Source organism: Elaeis guineensis, chromosome 4 (genome assembly GCF_000442705.2).
Source record: "Elaeis guineensis isolate ETL-2024a chromosome 4, EG11, whole genome shotgun sequence".
NCBI classification, from domain to species: Eukaryota; Viridiplantae; Streptophyta; class Magnoliopsida; order Arecales; family Arecaceae; genus Elaeis; species Elaeis guineensis.
Window position 1 is genome coordinate 22,053,182 of NC_025996.2, and position 16,875 is coordinate 22,070,056.

The 16,875-nt window shown below is 36.4% G+C and overlaps 1 protein-coding gene across 1 annotated transcript; it reads left to right on the top strand.

Moving 5' to 3' along the window:
* Positions 1–1,095: 1,095 nt before the first annotated feature.
* LOC105043406 (DNA-directed RNA polymerases II, IV and V subunit 6A) lies at positions 1,096–15,570 on the top strand. The gene is made up of 6 exons (XM_010920938.4): positions 1,096–1,231; positions 11,172–11,205; positions 11,272–11,444; positions 11,537–11,588; positions 15,182–15,249; positions 15,335–15,570. Exons 1-6 carry the CDS (start codon positions 1,194–1,196, stop codon positions 15,402–15,404), a joined length of 435 nt encoding a protein of 144 aa, XP_010919240.1. The 5' UTR covers positions 1,096–1,193; the 3' UTR covers positions 15,405–15,570.
* Positions 15,571–16,875: the final 1,305 nt, after the last annotated feature.

Genomic DNA, 16,875 nt, shown 5'->3' on the forward strand with positions numbered 1-16,875 from the left:
TGTCTTCCAACCTTCTCCTAGGTCTGGAAGGATTTAAGATCAATAGGAATAATGATAATTCATTTTGTAGGAAATTTTCTTGCCTCCCAAGCTGAAACAATGAGCCGTAGCATTATTGTCAAACTCAGTTCCATATGTTTAGAACACTAACCATTAGTTGATTATATTATATAGGAAATTTTAAGTAGTCATTATACAACTTTCTAGCACAGTATCAATAATATATACAACGGGCCATTGTTAATTAAAAATCATCATAGTCATCATATGATATTATAAGGGTCAATCCCTACTTTTTACTTTATATATAAACATCCCTTGAGGAATGTCTCCAACCAAACTTGAATCCCCATTTCGGGTATCATTATTTGAACAAGCGAAACACTTGATGGAACTCAAACACCAACCTAACCTTTTTATCTATTGGGTTCAGATTAAGAATTTTTTTAGTTAGAGTTAAATTTTCTAACATGAACTTTAAATGGGTTGGGTGTGAGCTACAAGCCTGCAATTTTAACCCAAATTTACGACGGTAGAGTGATATTTAGATCAAAATAAAGATCATTATGGTCTTGAATAGAAAAACCAAATAATTAGTATTTTTATCAATACTAGTTATTTAATTTTTAAAAATTAGCCAATCATAATTTTAAAAATTAGATTTGATAGGTTAATTAGGGATCGCATCTTGCCAACTATATTAGATTAGAATTAGAATAGGTTATTGAAAATGACCTATCAATGGACATGGATCGAGATGCATTGAATCGATCTAAGGTTAGGTGTAACCTGACCTAAGCCTCACCTGACTCGACCTATTGCCACCCCGATTTTGTATTATAATAAGTCAATACAATACCAAATAAACCAACATAGTAGCCATTATATCTCCTCTATTATGCTAAGTTAAACCTTGGTGTATAGCACATCTAGCACAGATACAGTGTATGCCATCAAAATTTGCCATGCATCATCACTTGTAGCCTGCAACAGGAAAATGAGTTTGGCCCGCGAACCGGAATCTGCCGCCCAGCTGAAGCCGACCTTGGACCGGCCCAACATCTGGTCCAATGATTCCCACGCTATATACCCCCCACCAGGAGATGGTCGGGCCGTGTCCCTTGAGGGTTTCTTTCCCCTAGTTCAAGGATCGAGAGGAGAGCAGGGGAAGAAAGGGTGCTTTCGCTTCAAGAATGGCGGACGATGACTACAACGACATGGACTTCGGGGGGTCTGTCCTGCCCCCTCTCTCTCCCCTTTCCGTGATTCGTTTCTTTTGTTGTTCTCTTCTTTGTATCGTTCTTTGTCACTAAGTTCGATCGAGGATTCTGTTGGGCAAGATTATGTTTTAGATAGAATTTGTTCAAGTTTGGATATGGTTAATCTTCATTCTTGATTTCACTTCTTGTATGGCGATCTTTTATTGATCTTTCTCACATGAGATTTGGTCAAATTTAGGTATTATAGGTTAGTCTACGTGTTATTGATATTGCTAATTGGGCGGTGACGTTTGCTTTATCTTTCTCATGATAAAATTTGTTCATGTCTAGGTATGGATTAACGTGCTTTCTTGATTTTATTTCTCGCGTAGTGATTTTTTTTGTTCTCTCTAATGGCTATGTGATGGTGGAATATTGATTTCTGATTGCTCAGTCTTTTTGTTTCTGGTATAGGTACGTGATGGCTGTAACTGATTTATGTTAAGTGGTTCTACTGGTGGCTTTATTGCATTGGGTAATTTTCTTGGTTAGACATGGGGGGTGGGGGTAGTGAGTAGGAAATTTAATTGTTTTGCTTTGCTGATGGTATTGAAGAAGTTGATGGTTATCTTGATTATCTTCCAGAATTTTCTTTTTCCTTTTTGTTTTTTTTTAATAAAAGCTTCTTTGGTTGAATTCCACCTTTTGCACTAAAACATTTGGAGAATTATTTTGAAAGGATGTGCATCATTTTGTGGATTTCGTTTCCTTCACGTCAAATCCAGCATCATGCTCCGTAAAGAGTGGTGTAGTTGAAGTTGATCTTGTTTTGCAGTTGATTCCAAAGGCTGTCTGTTTGTATCCTATCATGTGTCAAGTTTTTCACCATTCCAATCTTTTTTAGAACTAATCCTGTGAGGACGTGCGGCGTGTATTGAGTCCTACATCGATTATTCGTCAAAAAGATCTTGGATATTTATATAGAGCTAAGGAACCCAAATAATATTTTATAGCTAGTCTTTCTAGACAAGATCTTGGATCGTTACAAATGATACTAGAACTGACCTAGCCCATGCCTATACGGACTAGAGCATACTATAGCACAAATTTATTAGGGTTGACCACTGGTTGATCGTGGTGTTTATGAATGGATGTATGGATTTGAATCCTTAGTCTACCAAGGACGTTGGGGCTTAAACAGGAAGAGTATGTGAGGATTCGTATGGGCATGTATTAGTCCTACATCAGTTATTCGCTGAGAAGATCTTGGATATTTATATAGTGCCAAGGAGTCTAAATAACACTTTTTGACTAGTCTTATTGGGTGAGGTCTTAGGTCATTATAGATCTAGGTTTCCAACTAGTCTGCTGAAGTTCTAATGTAAGAACTGCTACTTGAGAGTGACATGTGCAGGTGTAGAATTATGAATAATCAAGTGTTTGGTGCCATATCCTGGTCTAAAAGTGGTTTGATCTTTTGTTAAATTAAAGAACCTAAATATAATTTAAGGCTGTTCAGAAATTGCAGCTAAAATATGTTTGGGGTGGTTGTTTGATTCAAAATTGTACTTTACCTTTAAAAAGGTCTTTTAAGTGCCGTTCATTTAATGGCTTAAAGAATTCATTGTCTTAGGGATATTGACTAATGGTCATTTGCATTTATTGGTGCCACTTTGGATTGAATTGTTCGAATGACTCTGATTTTATTAAACAGCACCTTTTCATTAAAATCTGCTTTCTATTATGGTGTATAATGTTCGTTCTAACAGCTTATTAGAATCAGAAAGCATATGTTATTTGAAATGAAATATGATATATGATTTGCTTGATGTTTCAAGTAGAAATTATTAATAATTAGGAATGTGAAGTAAGAAAAAAGCTAGTTCTTTGAGCATATGTTAGCAAAATTATATGGAATTTTAGGCATAAGTACAAGCATGTATATACATACATGTATATATATGTGTGTGTGTGTGTGTCTATATATATATATATATAGACACACACACACACACACACACAGATATATGTATGTATGTGCGTGCGTGCATGCGTGCACGACACTCAAATCTATAATAGTTTTTTAATTTAATGAATCAGAACCTAACTCATAGTTTGTGGTCTTGGCAAGGGGTCTAATTTTTTCATGTTGGGCAAGTTGCTGGACAATGGTTTTTATGTATAAGTTGAAAATTATGTTGAGGATTCTTGACTTTGTAAGCCTCTTTCTATCAAGTTGTTTGACTTAAAGATGAGAAGGATCAATGAAGGAATTGAATAAACTTTTGTGAATGACGGTAATTGTGACTTCAGTGTCTAAGAATTGATTGAAATTCTTGGTCAAGGACATTTGACAATAAAGGGCATTGTCATGAAATATGGGATTTTAGGCAATGGGTAAAAAGACCTGCGTTATGGTGGGGGAGTAATCCTCCATCTTTCACCTAGGTCTGGAAGGAGTTAATGTGAAGTGAACTGGTAAATTTTATATAGGAAATTTTCTTGCCCCTCAAGCTGAAATGATAAGCCATAGAATTAATGTAAAACTCGGTTCCATACATTCAGAACACTGATCGCTAGTTAAGTTGCTTATGTTAGCCCAAGCAACTACATAGTCATTTTTTTTTCTTTGTATAGTGCAAGTAGGTTATAGGTTGGAAAGAGAAAGAACATGGAAGATAGTTTACAGGATTCTCTCTATTACACAATATATAGTTATGCAGTCTATTGAAAGATTTAATTAAAACAACATATTTTTTTGACCAATTAAATCTCAATAGTTTAACCTGGTCAGCTCAGTTCTACATATAAAGGCCATGAATTTATGAAAATGGAGACTAATCTGGGGGAGAACAATTTTGATATGAACCCTTTGATCAAATGCCAAGATTCAGAAAAGAAAATCCCCAATAAGTGATAAATGCTTCCTTATGAAGCACTAAGATATATAGTGTGCTGGGTACTAAGAATTCTGTATTCGTATGGTATATTTAGATGTTCAGATTACCAAAAGCATACATGAAGGAGTTCACCTAACCATCAAAGTTGGTTATGATGAGATACGTGAGTCATGATTGATATACAAGAAGGGCTTTGAGAAACCATACATCTCCTAATATATGTGGTAGACAAAATTGAGTTTAGATGTGATCATTGCTGATGTATAATATTAACTTAACGGGACAAGATTAAGGTTAAATGCTCCAGTAGCATGATAAAAAGCTTTGCTTGTAAGGTCTGGATTTAGCATAACTAAAATATATATGAAGGAAACATATTTCTGGCTTGTCTTAGTTTCTTTACTTCCATATGTTTATATATATATATTTTTTACATTTCATTATTTAGTATTTGGTATACACAGATACATGTATAGATGCATATTACTCCTAGAAGCAAAAATAACATGATTTCGTATGCCCGCTTTAATCAATTGCATAGTCTAAATGGCCCTAGTACAAGACAATAGTCGTCCTTCATGGTTCTTTCTTTGTGTGGAGCTTTTATTTAGACAATTTTTAGATAGCTAAATGTATGGTATTCTATTAGCATTCATTCATATGGATATGGAAAATTCTAATCAGACAAGTTAGTTGTTGAATATATAGCTAAATGCACCATGTTTATTAGCGTTGATTCCTATATTTTCTGAAAAGGGCTGTCACAAATTGAAGGGAAATAAAAAGATTTGTGAGGCATCAAGACAGGTTCTATAAATAGCTATCAATCCTTACATATAAACCTTCTATTCGAGAAGCTTTGGTTTCTTAGTCTGAGAAGCAATGACAATTACTAGTCCCTTGGCTGAGTAGAAGAAATTCAAGCTGATCTTCATAAAAGTATTCAGCCAACAGTACAGCAGTAGCATCACTAATCCTTTACATTGACCCAAAAATGTGGACTTGAAACCAAGCGCTCATTATTTGTAGGGACCTTGAGGCAAATCAGAGCCCTCTGTGAATGCACTTAGTGCTCTGCAATAGTGAAACTTTGGAGGAGGGGGAGGGCTGTGTAGGCAAGGTAGTCAAAGTGAAAGGCGCCTTTAAGACGCTTGGGGGTTCTGGCGCCTTTAAGATGCTTGGGGGTTCTGACGCCTTTAAGACGCTTGGCACTAGAAAAGCACTCGTCCGAGTGAAGTAAGGTGCTAAAATTGAAAAAAAAAAAAATATGATATATAAATAAATAACAACTAGAGATAACTATTATAACATAAATTACCATATAATTAACAATTTAAGTATAAAACATATATAAAACAGTAAAATGTTCACTAGTTTAAGATAAAGTATATGATAATAAGTCATAGGCAGTTTTAAATTCATGAATAAAACTGAAAACATAAGTCTTGAAGTTCATCAATGGGTCTTATAAATAAAACAGAAAACATAAACAGCCCTAAAGTGAAATTATATAAATGAAACGAAAAAGATAAATAGCCCTAAAGCTTAAAGTTCATCAATAGAATCATCAGATTCAGTTCCACTTGCATAGTTGTCATCACTTTCATCTTCTCCTCCTTCATTGGATTTATATCCTTCAACATCTTCTTCTATCTCATCTGAATCAACCTCTATCTCTTTAAGACTAACTTTGCCATACTAATTGACCACTTTATCCCTTGTTAATAATAGAGCTAAGAAGTTAAATGGGTGGTCTTTTAGGTTTTTACACTTTTTAGCCATTAAAAAAAATAATTGTAGAGTTTACTGAGGTGCCAAAGGTAAGCGTCTCGCCTTACTAAGAACGGCCCTAAAAGGCGCCAAAGGCGTGCGCCTAAGTGAAGGGGCATCGTCTGAAGCATCAAAGGGTGATGACCCCTTCTGGCACCTCACCTGAGCGCCTGAGGCGCATCTTTTGGCGTCTTTGACATCACTGTTGTAGGATAGGGTAGGATAGAGGTCAAGCTTTGGTTTATCCATCATGCGCATCAGACTGAGGGCATCTATCATTGTATCAAACAACAGCGAGATCCAAGGTTTGATCCTTAATTGAGAGGAGGGAAAGGAAGAGTGCTCCCCTTTTGTTGGCGTTTGGTCTCTAACGCAAACCATAATTTATTTGGAATTAAGAATTTTGTAAATTTTCAGGTCTTTTATACAAGCTTCCTTTTTGAAAGCATCAGTTGAGTCATACATTTCCATTTGAGGCATAAAGAGCACTTGTTCTGAAACTAACTTTGAGTTCTAAAAGTTATTATAATGAGCCTTTAGCTGGTTCGGTCATTGTGACTTATGAGGATCAAACATTGGTTTGAAGTTTTAGAACAGTATTAGTCTGGAGTCATTTTAGGGAAGTTTTTATATGCTTTTTGGTTGAATTAGAAGTCATGCCTATAAATGGTACAGTTTTGGGTGGGAAGTGTTTTACAGACATCATAGTTGATGTAGGAGTTGTTTTGATGGCTTTATAGATAGGGGAAGCCATACCTATTATGCATAGACAATTTATTTTTTTGATTTTTGTATAAAGTTTCTTGTGACATATTCCTGGAAGCCTTAAGGGTCGGGCAGATTGACAAGTTTTCAAATATGTTACACTTCTACGAGAAGACTTTGGATGCAAGTAACATGGCATTTGTTTATTTGAAGAAGTTGGGTTGGAGTTACTGAGAGTCTGAGACTAGTTGCTTTGGGATGCTAGAAGTTGGAGTTACTGAGACTAGATGCTATTGGTAAAATCCCCATGGACTTGAACTACTTATTGCCAATTTCTTTGTGAGGAATCATATGGATTGGAGTGGTGATTTTTGTATACTTCTAATGAGACGTACTTCACATTGTCAATTGTATGATCGTTGATGTGCAAAATTTCACCAATTTCAGATTATGAGATATGGTCAACAAGCTAAGCATAAGAACTCATTGGTTGCAATATAACAAGCGTGTCTTTCAACTAGAGATTTTGTCATGCAGCATATGTGAAGTCTTGAAGCTTGAAGCTGTTGGTTTTTTTCTTCATGATGATTTATATGCCTGATCATAGAAAGCTATGTGTGGTTGAGGTGGATCAAGATATTCTTACCAAATCTTTTAATCATGGTTGAAAGAAAGATTGACATATAATAAGATTAGGTTCTCGATTTTATCCATGTATTTTTTGTTGACTATAAGGTTTTAGGATATCTAGAAAAAGTCTCGAACTCAAGGATAAATTCTTTCCAAGAAGAGATTGATGAAAACAAGGTATCACATTGGAATTACGGATTATGTCAATATGCTAGTCTTTTTGTTGAGCTGCTGTTATGAAAGCATAACTTGATTTATACATGTTGTTTTGGGGTGTAAAGTTCTGTTTGATGTTGCTTTTGCTTCTTAAAAAGTTCTTGACCTGAAGGGAGACGCTAGAATCTAGGTTTTCTAACTTCTCCTAAGAGCTTTTTCCCCCCCTCTTGTAGAAGGAATTTTAGATAATGTTACCAAAAACTTCTCTAGAAAGCACTCTCTTGCATTAGAAGTTAAGTACTTTTCTTAAGCTGTTGAATATGTCCTATAATTACATGTTTTGAACTTGACCTTAAGCCTTACAAGTTTCTTATCATGAGTTTTTCCTTATTCTGTTAAAGTTTGAGACATTTTAGGAAAGCTTTTCCATGGTTTTTGGGTTGGATTGAAAGTCCTAGATGGTAGGGTATTGGTTGGTAGGTAGTTTACAAGTGTCCTGGTTGATTTATGAGTTGTTTTGGTGGCCTTACAAATAGTGAAAGCCATACCTACGAATGTTTAGTGTACTTTCTGAGTTTTAATTAAAGTTTTTTTCTCATGGTGGATTCCATGAAGTAGGGTGACCTCTTAGTCCATGTGTCTGACTCAACAGGAGGAAAAAAGGAAGACACAGGGATACGTAGAAATTAATTTTAGGTAATATATAATTTTGATAAAATAAACATTAAAACATATTATCTATTAAGGTCTTTCAATATACACGGTTCTCTTTCAAACTTCCCAATAAGCATAGAGATTAAAAAAGAAAAAGATATTTTGCAAAGTTATTTTAGTTCCTTATTCTTGACCAGTCATTAAAAGGAACAAAATCTCACTTTTGACATTATTATATTGGTTAAACTCGTTATTGGAGGAGCCCATCAATCTACTAATTTCTGAAAGTTGCAACAAAATATATGGTAAGTAACGAAGTGTTTGATATGCATCCGATTCGGATATGTATCTGACCTGGGTTGTAGGAGCTGAATATGTTCAAGTCAAACTCTGCTAACTTCAACATCACTCCTGTAGTCAATATAGGATGTATAATAATTCATAAGTTTTTGATGGCTTGCGCGACACTGGTACTCCTAAAAGCAAACTCGAGGGATCTCCTTTTTATCAAGCATTGATTAGTAACCACTAGCCCCTCTATACCAACACCAATCCTCTAATAGAGACCTATTGGTACCAATGCTGTTACATCTAGTTCTCCGAGATTGCATTTTCTGTTGTTATTGAAATTGGACTATTCAGGAATATATCTTTGTTTAGTTCCATACATCTAATTCATGGCACATTATGGCCAATCTGTTGGTAGAAGCAACTACTGAGCATTTCAGTTATTGGCCAATAATGAATATCACTTACTAAAAACAATTATGAAGCCTTTCCTTGGTTGACCACAAATAACACAGCATGCAATCCTATTCCACTACTAAAAACAAGTGTGTCAAGTCTTTAATAACTAGTCAGTAATAATGCATACCCAATAAACATCAGTTCGTTACAGCAAACAATTGCTTAACCATTCCTTCTTGGGCCTCTTACAATGCATAGCCGCTAATCATTATTATGCCAAAAAGCGTCTTAATTAGAGGCATTGAAGGCCAAACTCCCATTACCATGAAAAACCATCATTCTGTTAAACCTCTTTGGCCAAGTTATTAAGTTAGTAAAGCCTTGGCAACCACTATTGCTTAAAGAGAAGAATGACAATGCAGAGGAGGATGGACATGGTTGTGACAAAAATTAATGGATTCCTTGAAAGGAATATGATAGAGATTTTGCTGAAATCACATAAATGGTTTCCCCAAATCATTGATATGGTGTTCACTGTCAAGCTCAATGCTCTTGAGAGTGATGCTTTGCTTGACAATACCCTTTGATGTAGTTGGTCTCACTATTTCCTTGATGATGTCCAATGACAAGCAAGGCCACTTTTAAGAGTCACTACTATGGCAGTCGACATGTTATGATGAAACAAAATTTAAATGGAATTAAATATCACTTCCACCCCACCCCCATCCCCGGGAAAAAAAACCAGCAAAAAAAAAAAAATCTAGGAAAGAGAAACTCATGCAAAATTGTTGCCCAGGTGATACAGCTGTGCTGTTATGTTCATTATTTTGTATCTGATATACAAAAAAAGCGAGGGATAGAAATGGGCAGATTTACTAGAATTAGTGTAGCATGCGTGAAGTGCAAGGTTGCTTTGGAATAATGTGTAGTGCCTGCAAACCTTGTGACTTGGGGATGGTTAAATATGGTGACAACATCTTGCAAAGTGCTATGGCATAGAGAGTTGGACTAGGTGAGTGCACATATGATCTACATTATGCAGGTAAAACAAAATGGTGATGTGGTAAAGCCAACAAGAAGGGGTTGAAAGTTAGTTTCTATATTAGAGGAAGTTCAGGAATTGCACCCAATGAGAATAAATTGGAGATCTGTCTTACATGGTATTAGCATGTCGAACAAAGATCCATGTAACCCAACCTAAAATGGATGGAAGTGGAGCAACTGGTACCATGTTGATCTTAGATGGTTGGCATTATTGTTGTTGGTTATGGTTACTCATTGATAGATCTTTCTGTTCTGTCATTCTTGTTGAACAATAGGTCTCTTGTGTCTTACTAGTGTCTCGTATCAATTGATCCTCTCAAAATCTGTAATTCTTTATTTATCAGTTATGATACCATCAGATACTAAAGAGAATCATCATTATTGGCAGTTGTGGCATACAATGTGACCTTATTAAGAATTACTGTTTTTATTGCTGCATACTGATTTCCAATTTAGTTCAACAAATCATATTCATTCTAGCCGGTATTTACTCTTGTGACATTTTCTTTTAGCCTGTGGTTGCTCTTCAGATCATTTAATGAACCCATAATCTTGTCATTGTAGCTGTCATAATGTCTTTGCTGAAGTTTTACTTTCAGGAAGCTTTTTTCGGAATTAATTTATTTTTTTTTGAACTGTTATTTGATTTTTTTTTATTTTTTGTTTTTTCAGATTACTTAATGGTCATCACATGTCATCAGACATGGTTGTTGTCCGCTATTCCATTTCAAGTACTTTGAACTTTTTTTTTTTGTTTTGTTTTTGGGGAAGTTTCTATCATTTAGTGTAGGCTATATTCTATACTGTTCAGGAACATCCAGATTTAATTCTCATGTTTCTGTTTCAACAGCTTGTGGAGCTGTTATAAAATTGTCAAGGAGATTTTGTCTTTTAGTGACATTCCAGCAGGCCATGATGACCATAGCATCCAGATTTAATAGTCATAGTTTTAAATTATCATGATTTGCGTAATCTTGCATTTTACGAAGACATTGTATATTTTTATGGTAATGGCTGATTACTGGATGCCAAGAGTTGATTGTGTTCACTTGATGTGAGTTGATGTCTGTCTACATATGCGACGGTAGAATGGCATATTATGATCCATTCTGGAAATCATGTATTTCATCTCGTTGTTACCAACATCTGTACCTCTGCATCTAATACTACAAAAGTTTATGTATACGTTTCTGGGAGTGTTGCTTATGCTTTTGTGATATCTAATGACTTGTTCCAAATTAGAATATTCTTCAGTAATATCATGGTTATCACCATTATGCTGGCATTGTTATATTTTTCCTAAATTTTCTGATCATTCTTGTTCAATATAATCATATGTCTATTAAAATCTTTTGTTTAATTTGAAGCTCTTTTAGACTTAAGGTTCACAAGTTATTCCATGTTGACATCTGAATTGTTTATGCAGGTATGAAGATGAGCCTCCAGAACCTGAGGTGGAGGTATGAGCTAACCATTTTTCAGTTCAATTTATGCAATTCTACCCCTAAATAATTTGGTTTGGGCAGGAAGGAGGAGAGGAGGAGCGAGAAAACAACAATGACGATGTTCCAGATGATGTGGTGGGTGCAGAAGCTGAAGAAAAGGAGCAAGTATCTGTCGAACGGCCTCGGAAAACATCAAAATACATGACAAAATATGAACGTGCTAGAATCCTGGGCACACGAGCTTTGCAAATTAGGTTTGTGCTTCAACATTTTAGATTTCAAAAGAGTTCCTGTAATTTTATTTTCTATTAACTCTATTCTGTGTTTTTTGACTGTGAGTGAACAGTATGAATGCACCAGTGATGGTTGAGCTAGAGGGCGAGACTGATCCTTTGGAGGTAAGATTCTGCCATACAAGTAAGATCTTTTCAGATTGCTGATTAGGAACAAAAATTCTGCTGTGTTTTTTTCCAAATTTTATTTTATGATCTTAGATAAAAATTTTGGTATTTAGTTTTTCATTGATAAGCATCTACATCCAAGGTATGTTATTATGAAGAGTTCAGATTTCAGAATGTTAATAAATATAATTGGATGGGTAGCTCAGGATTATTTCTTATGATGTGAGTAAATTTGATTTTGGTTGTAAACATGATTTCCTAAGACGGTTTAATGAAACTTCAACAATTGCTTTGGAAGAATATGCTCAAGGTTCACTGGACCAATGCTAAGGGTAATCGGCTGGCTATCAGTTTGGTGCAGTACTGGCACCATATCATGCCGAGGTGTGCCAAAGATCAAGGATTGGGAGAAGAGGAGGGTAGAGGGAGAAAACACTAACCCTAATCCTAGAAGGAGAAGAATCAGGGGTGGGGAGAGAAGACAAAGGGGAGAAAGATGGAGAGGAAGAGTGGGGAGGCGGAGGAGAGGGAGGGGAAAGAGATGGAGTTGTATGGGGCACATTGGTGTGAATTGAGAGTATTGGCATCTGCATTGATGTCGATGTTAGCATCGATGTTGGTGTTAGCATCCGCATCAGTGTTGGGTATTGGTGGAGCCTTTGGCAACAGCATGGTGGGGTTTCGAAGTTTTGCTTCATGGTGGAAAGGGGGGCGGGGAGGGTGGGGAGAGAGGCCACGAAGGGGTGTGGTTGTTTGGGTGGGCCGGGTGGGGAGGTCTCGAGGGGTCTCGAAGGCTGAACCATCCTGACCAGCCAAACTGTCTCAGTTCTTGGCTGGTTTGGTTCAATACGGTCCGACCTGCTAGTTCAGGATTGTTTGGCAAACCCTGGATATGCTAGTCTTTTTAATGCATATCTTTTTTGAATAAGTATAGAAAATTATTGGTGAATTAGGAGTTGTTTATTAGCCAATTCGTCCAATGAGATGAAGATGCTACACTGTTCAAGAGCTGTAGCGATTCTGATTTATAAGAATGCAGGTCAATATTTAACTAGATGTTGATGAATCAAAGCTACGAGTCAGTATAGGATTATATAGGGAGATATGGGAGGGAAAAGCTTTAGACAAGCAACCGGTATGTCGGCAAGCCAATTTGGTTTTTATGCATGAGAAAGTAAATGAGGAAATGATTTTTTTTTTTAATATATTGCTTATACAGTTGGTAGAAAGATTTCAGCGGTCACGATCCAAGGCTACTGACAGATGCTTTGTGAAATGGTTATCATATTTAATGTGAAGATAAGACTAGAATGATTGGTTTGACTTGTGGATAGATTTTCTCAACACATAAAAACTTTTTTGGATGAGAATTTGCATAGGGGCCTGTCTGGTTGGACGTAAGTGAAAAATAGTTTAAAAGTTCGGTACAAAGAAGTGGTTTATCAAGAAACTGCAGACCACTTAAACCATTTGTATGTATGAATGAAAGTCTACTTTTCATACTTTCAATGTTCGTTCTGTGGTAAGTTACATGTTATTGAATTATCAATGAGGCATAAGTATTCAGAAGTGCAACTTCCACACCATTTGAGTGGAAGTGAAAAACTTAACATTTGGGGCACCCGGGATGTGTACTTTTTTGGGTTTTTAAACCAAATGCTAGAAGTGCCCAGTTTCACTTGACTTCTACCATGCTCACTTACCAACATCAAAGAGGCCTTAAGAGGAACTGTGCAAGTCAATGGAGAGATCCCATGACAGCAGAAAAAGTTTTGGTACCGATGCTATCAGTGGTTGCATTGGCCCTGGAACACATGCAGCCTTCCTGATTTGACTAGCTAAATTGGCTTTCGATGCCTTGTTTTTCTTGATGTGGTGTCCAACTTTTGATGTGTGTTTAATATGGGTTGGTAATGTGCCTTTGGCTACTAGTAGGTTTCTTTAGAGTCAGTCGAAATAAGGATAGATGATAACTAGTTCACAGGCCTAGATCTGTTGATTGGTACATGAGGAGCATGTTGTGGTTGCGAAATTTGAATTAATTTTTATGGAAGATTTTTTGGTGGATTTTTCCCATATAACAGTTGTGATCTATTTTACCTTCTATTATTTTCTTCTTCTTCCCTTTCACTTTTTTCAGAAACTCTATTTTGATGCCAAATTAGGGTTGTGAAGGAAACTGTTAGGGCACAAGGGTCTGACAATCATTTGAGTGACAAACAGATTATATAGAATGCAGATTTGATGGAAAATAAAGTGAAAAATGAAGCATCTAACATAATCAATGGATAAGATATGCTGCAAAGTGACTATTTCATTATACTCAGCTGCGATACAAATGGTTGGGAAATAGATTTGGAGTTATGAAAAGCAGCTAAATAGAAGAGTAACCATGGTGTATTTTCATAGACATTCTGTGGAGACCTGAGGGGAAACAGTTAAAAGAAACAGTCACGTTGCAATATATCAGGTTCCAGCATGTGGGGCCGAAGTAAATGGATGTAGCAAGAGCATTCGAGAGAAAGATGCGTAGGTGGTATTTCTTGAAGCAGGAAGATTAGGTTTGAATAAGGTCTCAAATAAAGCCTGAAATCTGTTTAGGCAGAAGATAGGTTTTTGAATTTTGATTGAAGTGTTTTTATTTTCTATGATAAATATAGCAGGTATCCTTTTTTTTTTTTTTTTTTCTGGGCTGAAATATATAGGAGGTCTCTTTGAGGCAGGACATAGGTAGTGGTAGGCGTGAGGTTACATGGACAAAAGGTAGTGAAGAAGCATATAAAGGTGCTTAACCTTAGTAGCAGATTTACCTTTGACAGGAATGGATGAGTTGAAGGATCTTGATATCTGATCCCAACTAGTTAGCATCGGTGATGCAAGTGGGTTGAGTAGACCTACCTCTCACCATTACCTGGACTTTATTTGCACCTAGCTGTAACTTAGACACATCACCTATGGATTGTGGATGGATCTGAAATTAAGAATTGAATTCCAATAGAGTTGGAAATGATTTGTAGCTAACTACAATAAAATGGAATTGATTATCCTAGCCCTTCAAATTGAGACCTGACCAGAGATTAAACTAAAAAGGGACTGGACCTGCAACAGGCCCTCAGTATGCCAAGTGTATGTTGTTTAGGTCCACATTTTACACTTGAGCTTACTGAGGTTCATTCAAGGTAAATAGTATCCAGATTCAGCCTAATCCACTTGCATCTATGTTTCTTCCATACCTGCCAGCTGCTAGGATCTTTGGAATTACCTGCAGGAGGGTTGATATTAGGTTGACGGGCATCATCTATACTCAGTACAAGAGATCATCCTCCTAGATTTTGCAATGAATCCCATCTTTTGGAGGTGTGGCTTGACGAGAAATATGATGGTTGATACTCATGTCATGACAATATTTGCCCCTATCGGTACATGGAACTGATTGTTTTTAGAATATTTTTCATGTTCTATTTTAAATGTATCTCTAACCATTCATGAAAAGTCAGTTTGGTATGCTCACACATTTATTGAGCAATTCATACATTGAATTTTTGTCGTTCAGAGCTGGTCTGATTTTATTACTCCTTGTGCCAATTTAGATTGCAATGAAGGAACTTCGAGAGCGTAAGATACCATTCACAATCCGGCGGTATCTGCCAGATGGAAGGTGTGCAAATCAGTTATTTCACCTAGTAAATTTTTTCAAAGTAATTTTATCATCAAGCATGCTGATGTTGGCTTCATTGTAACAGTTATGAGGACTGGGGAGTAGATGAACTTATAGTGGAGGACTCGTGGAAGAGGCAAGTTGGTGGGGACTGAGTTACTGCCTGCGTCACTTTTGTGACACCTGGATATTTTCTGTTTTATAAATTCATATGATGTAGTTTCTAGTGATACTTGATATGGCAGAGATGTTACAAAAGCTTCCTTTGTGTACTAACCCTTTGACTTGGTTAAAATTAGGTGCAGTTTACTTGCTTCTAAACCATCGTTTCTGGGAAAGCGTTTTATAATTCCAGTGTTTGCTTGTTCGTTCCAGCTTGCTTGCTTCTAAACTGAGAAGCGTGGTTATTGTTCGGAGGAACAAAATTGAACTCACAGGGGAGTAGAATCCCATGCTTTTCAAATCTGTTTCTAACATCGTCTTGAGTTTTAAGTATTTTCATTATTTCGTCCCCGTTTCTGGATATCTGCAACTTAATGCGATCAATATTTCCAAAGCCATGTGGGACACTTGTTTTTTCTTTTTCTTTTTTTTTTTTCCTCTTCTGTTCCAATTCTTGTCACGACTCTTTTGCATTTATCTGGAAATTCGGTTGTTCCATGGAACTCATGCTTCCCCACGTACATTGTTGGAATTACATTATCGGTGTGACATGAATGTGGAATCTAAGCAAGTCTCTTGTTGTCAGGGAATAGCCTGATAGGGCCCAAGGTGCTCGTCACTTTCCCTAATGCTCCTATCATGACATTACCGGTTGGTGAGATTTGTTGGGCGGCATCACGGCCGCTCCTATCTCGCTGTGACGCAAGGGCAATAGAATAACATAGGCAGTGGAGACTAGTGGGAATGCCGAGAATATAAAACGCCAGACTCCCTTCGGCTGCAGCTGTCATTGATCTGATGAGAGAAATTAGCCGAGATACTTGGAGCGCCCTGGGCAAAACTGATATACTATATCAACGGATGAGTTATTAATAAATTGGTTATTGATTTTTAACCATTTTTCTTATGAGTTTTTAATTACTAAAGCCAAAATCATACGGGAAAGAATCACGTGCTAGATGGTCTGATTTGACAAAATCTCTCAATGCATGTTACAAGACTTGTATACTCCTGGAGCTTTCAAGCGCGGCACAAATGGGGATTACTTAGAAGAACGATAATATTGTTCTTTTTTTTTTTTTTTTTTTTGCTTGCCAGTATTTCGATGTCTAGGTTCATTGTTATTCTTTCCAAGATAGTTTATCTTGTTAGATATGTTAGTAATTGGGCGCATGTAATTAATGTTCGAGATAGAGAGAGAGATGAGAGAGTGAAGCAAAGAGTTGATTTGTTTTGGGAGTTTTATGAAAGGAGCCTGATTAGTTAACATATATTTCTTATGATCAAAGTGCATGGGCAGATGCACTTGTGTAAGGGAAACTATAATTAAGGGTCATAATTGATCATTTGCTTAACAATAGAAAATCAAATTTATGCCCTTAAACATGGTCGTTTGTTCATATATGGACTCATTCTTTTTCACCCCACCCAAAATGTGATCATATTGCTAACAACAAGAGATAA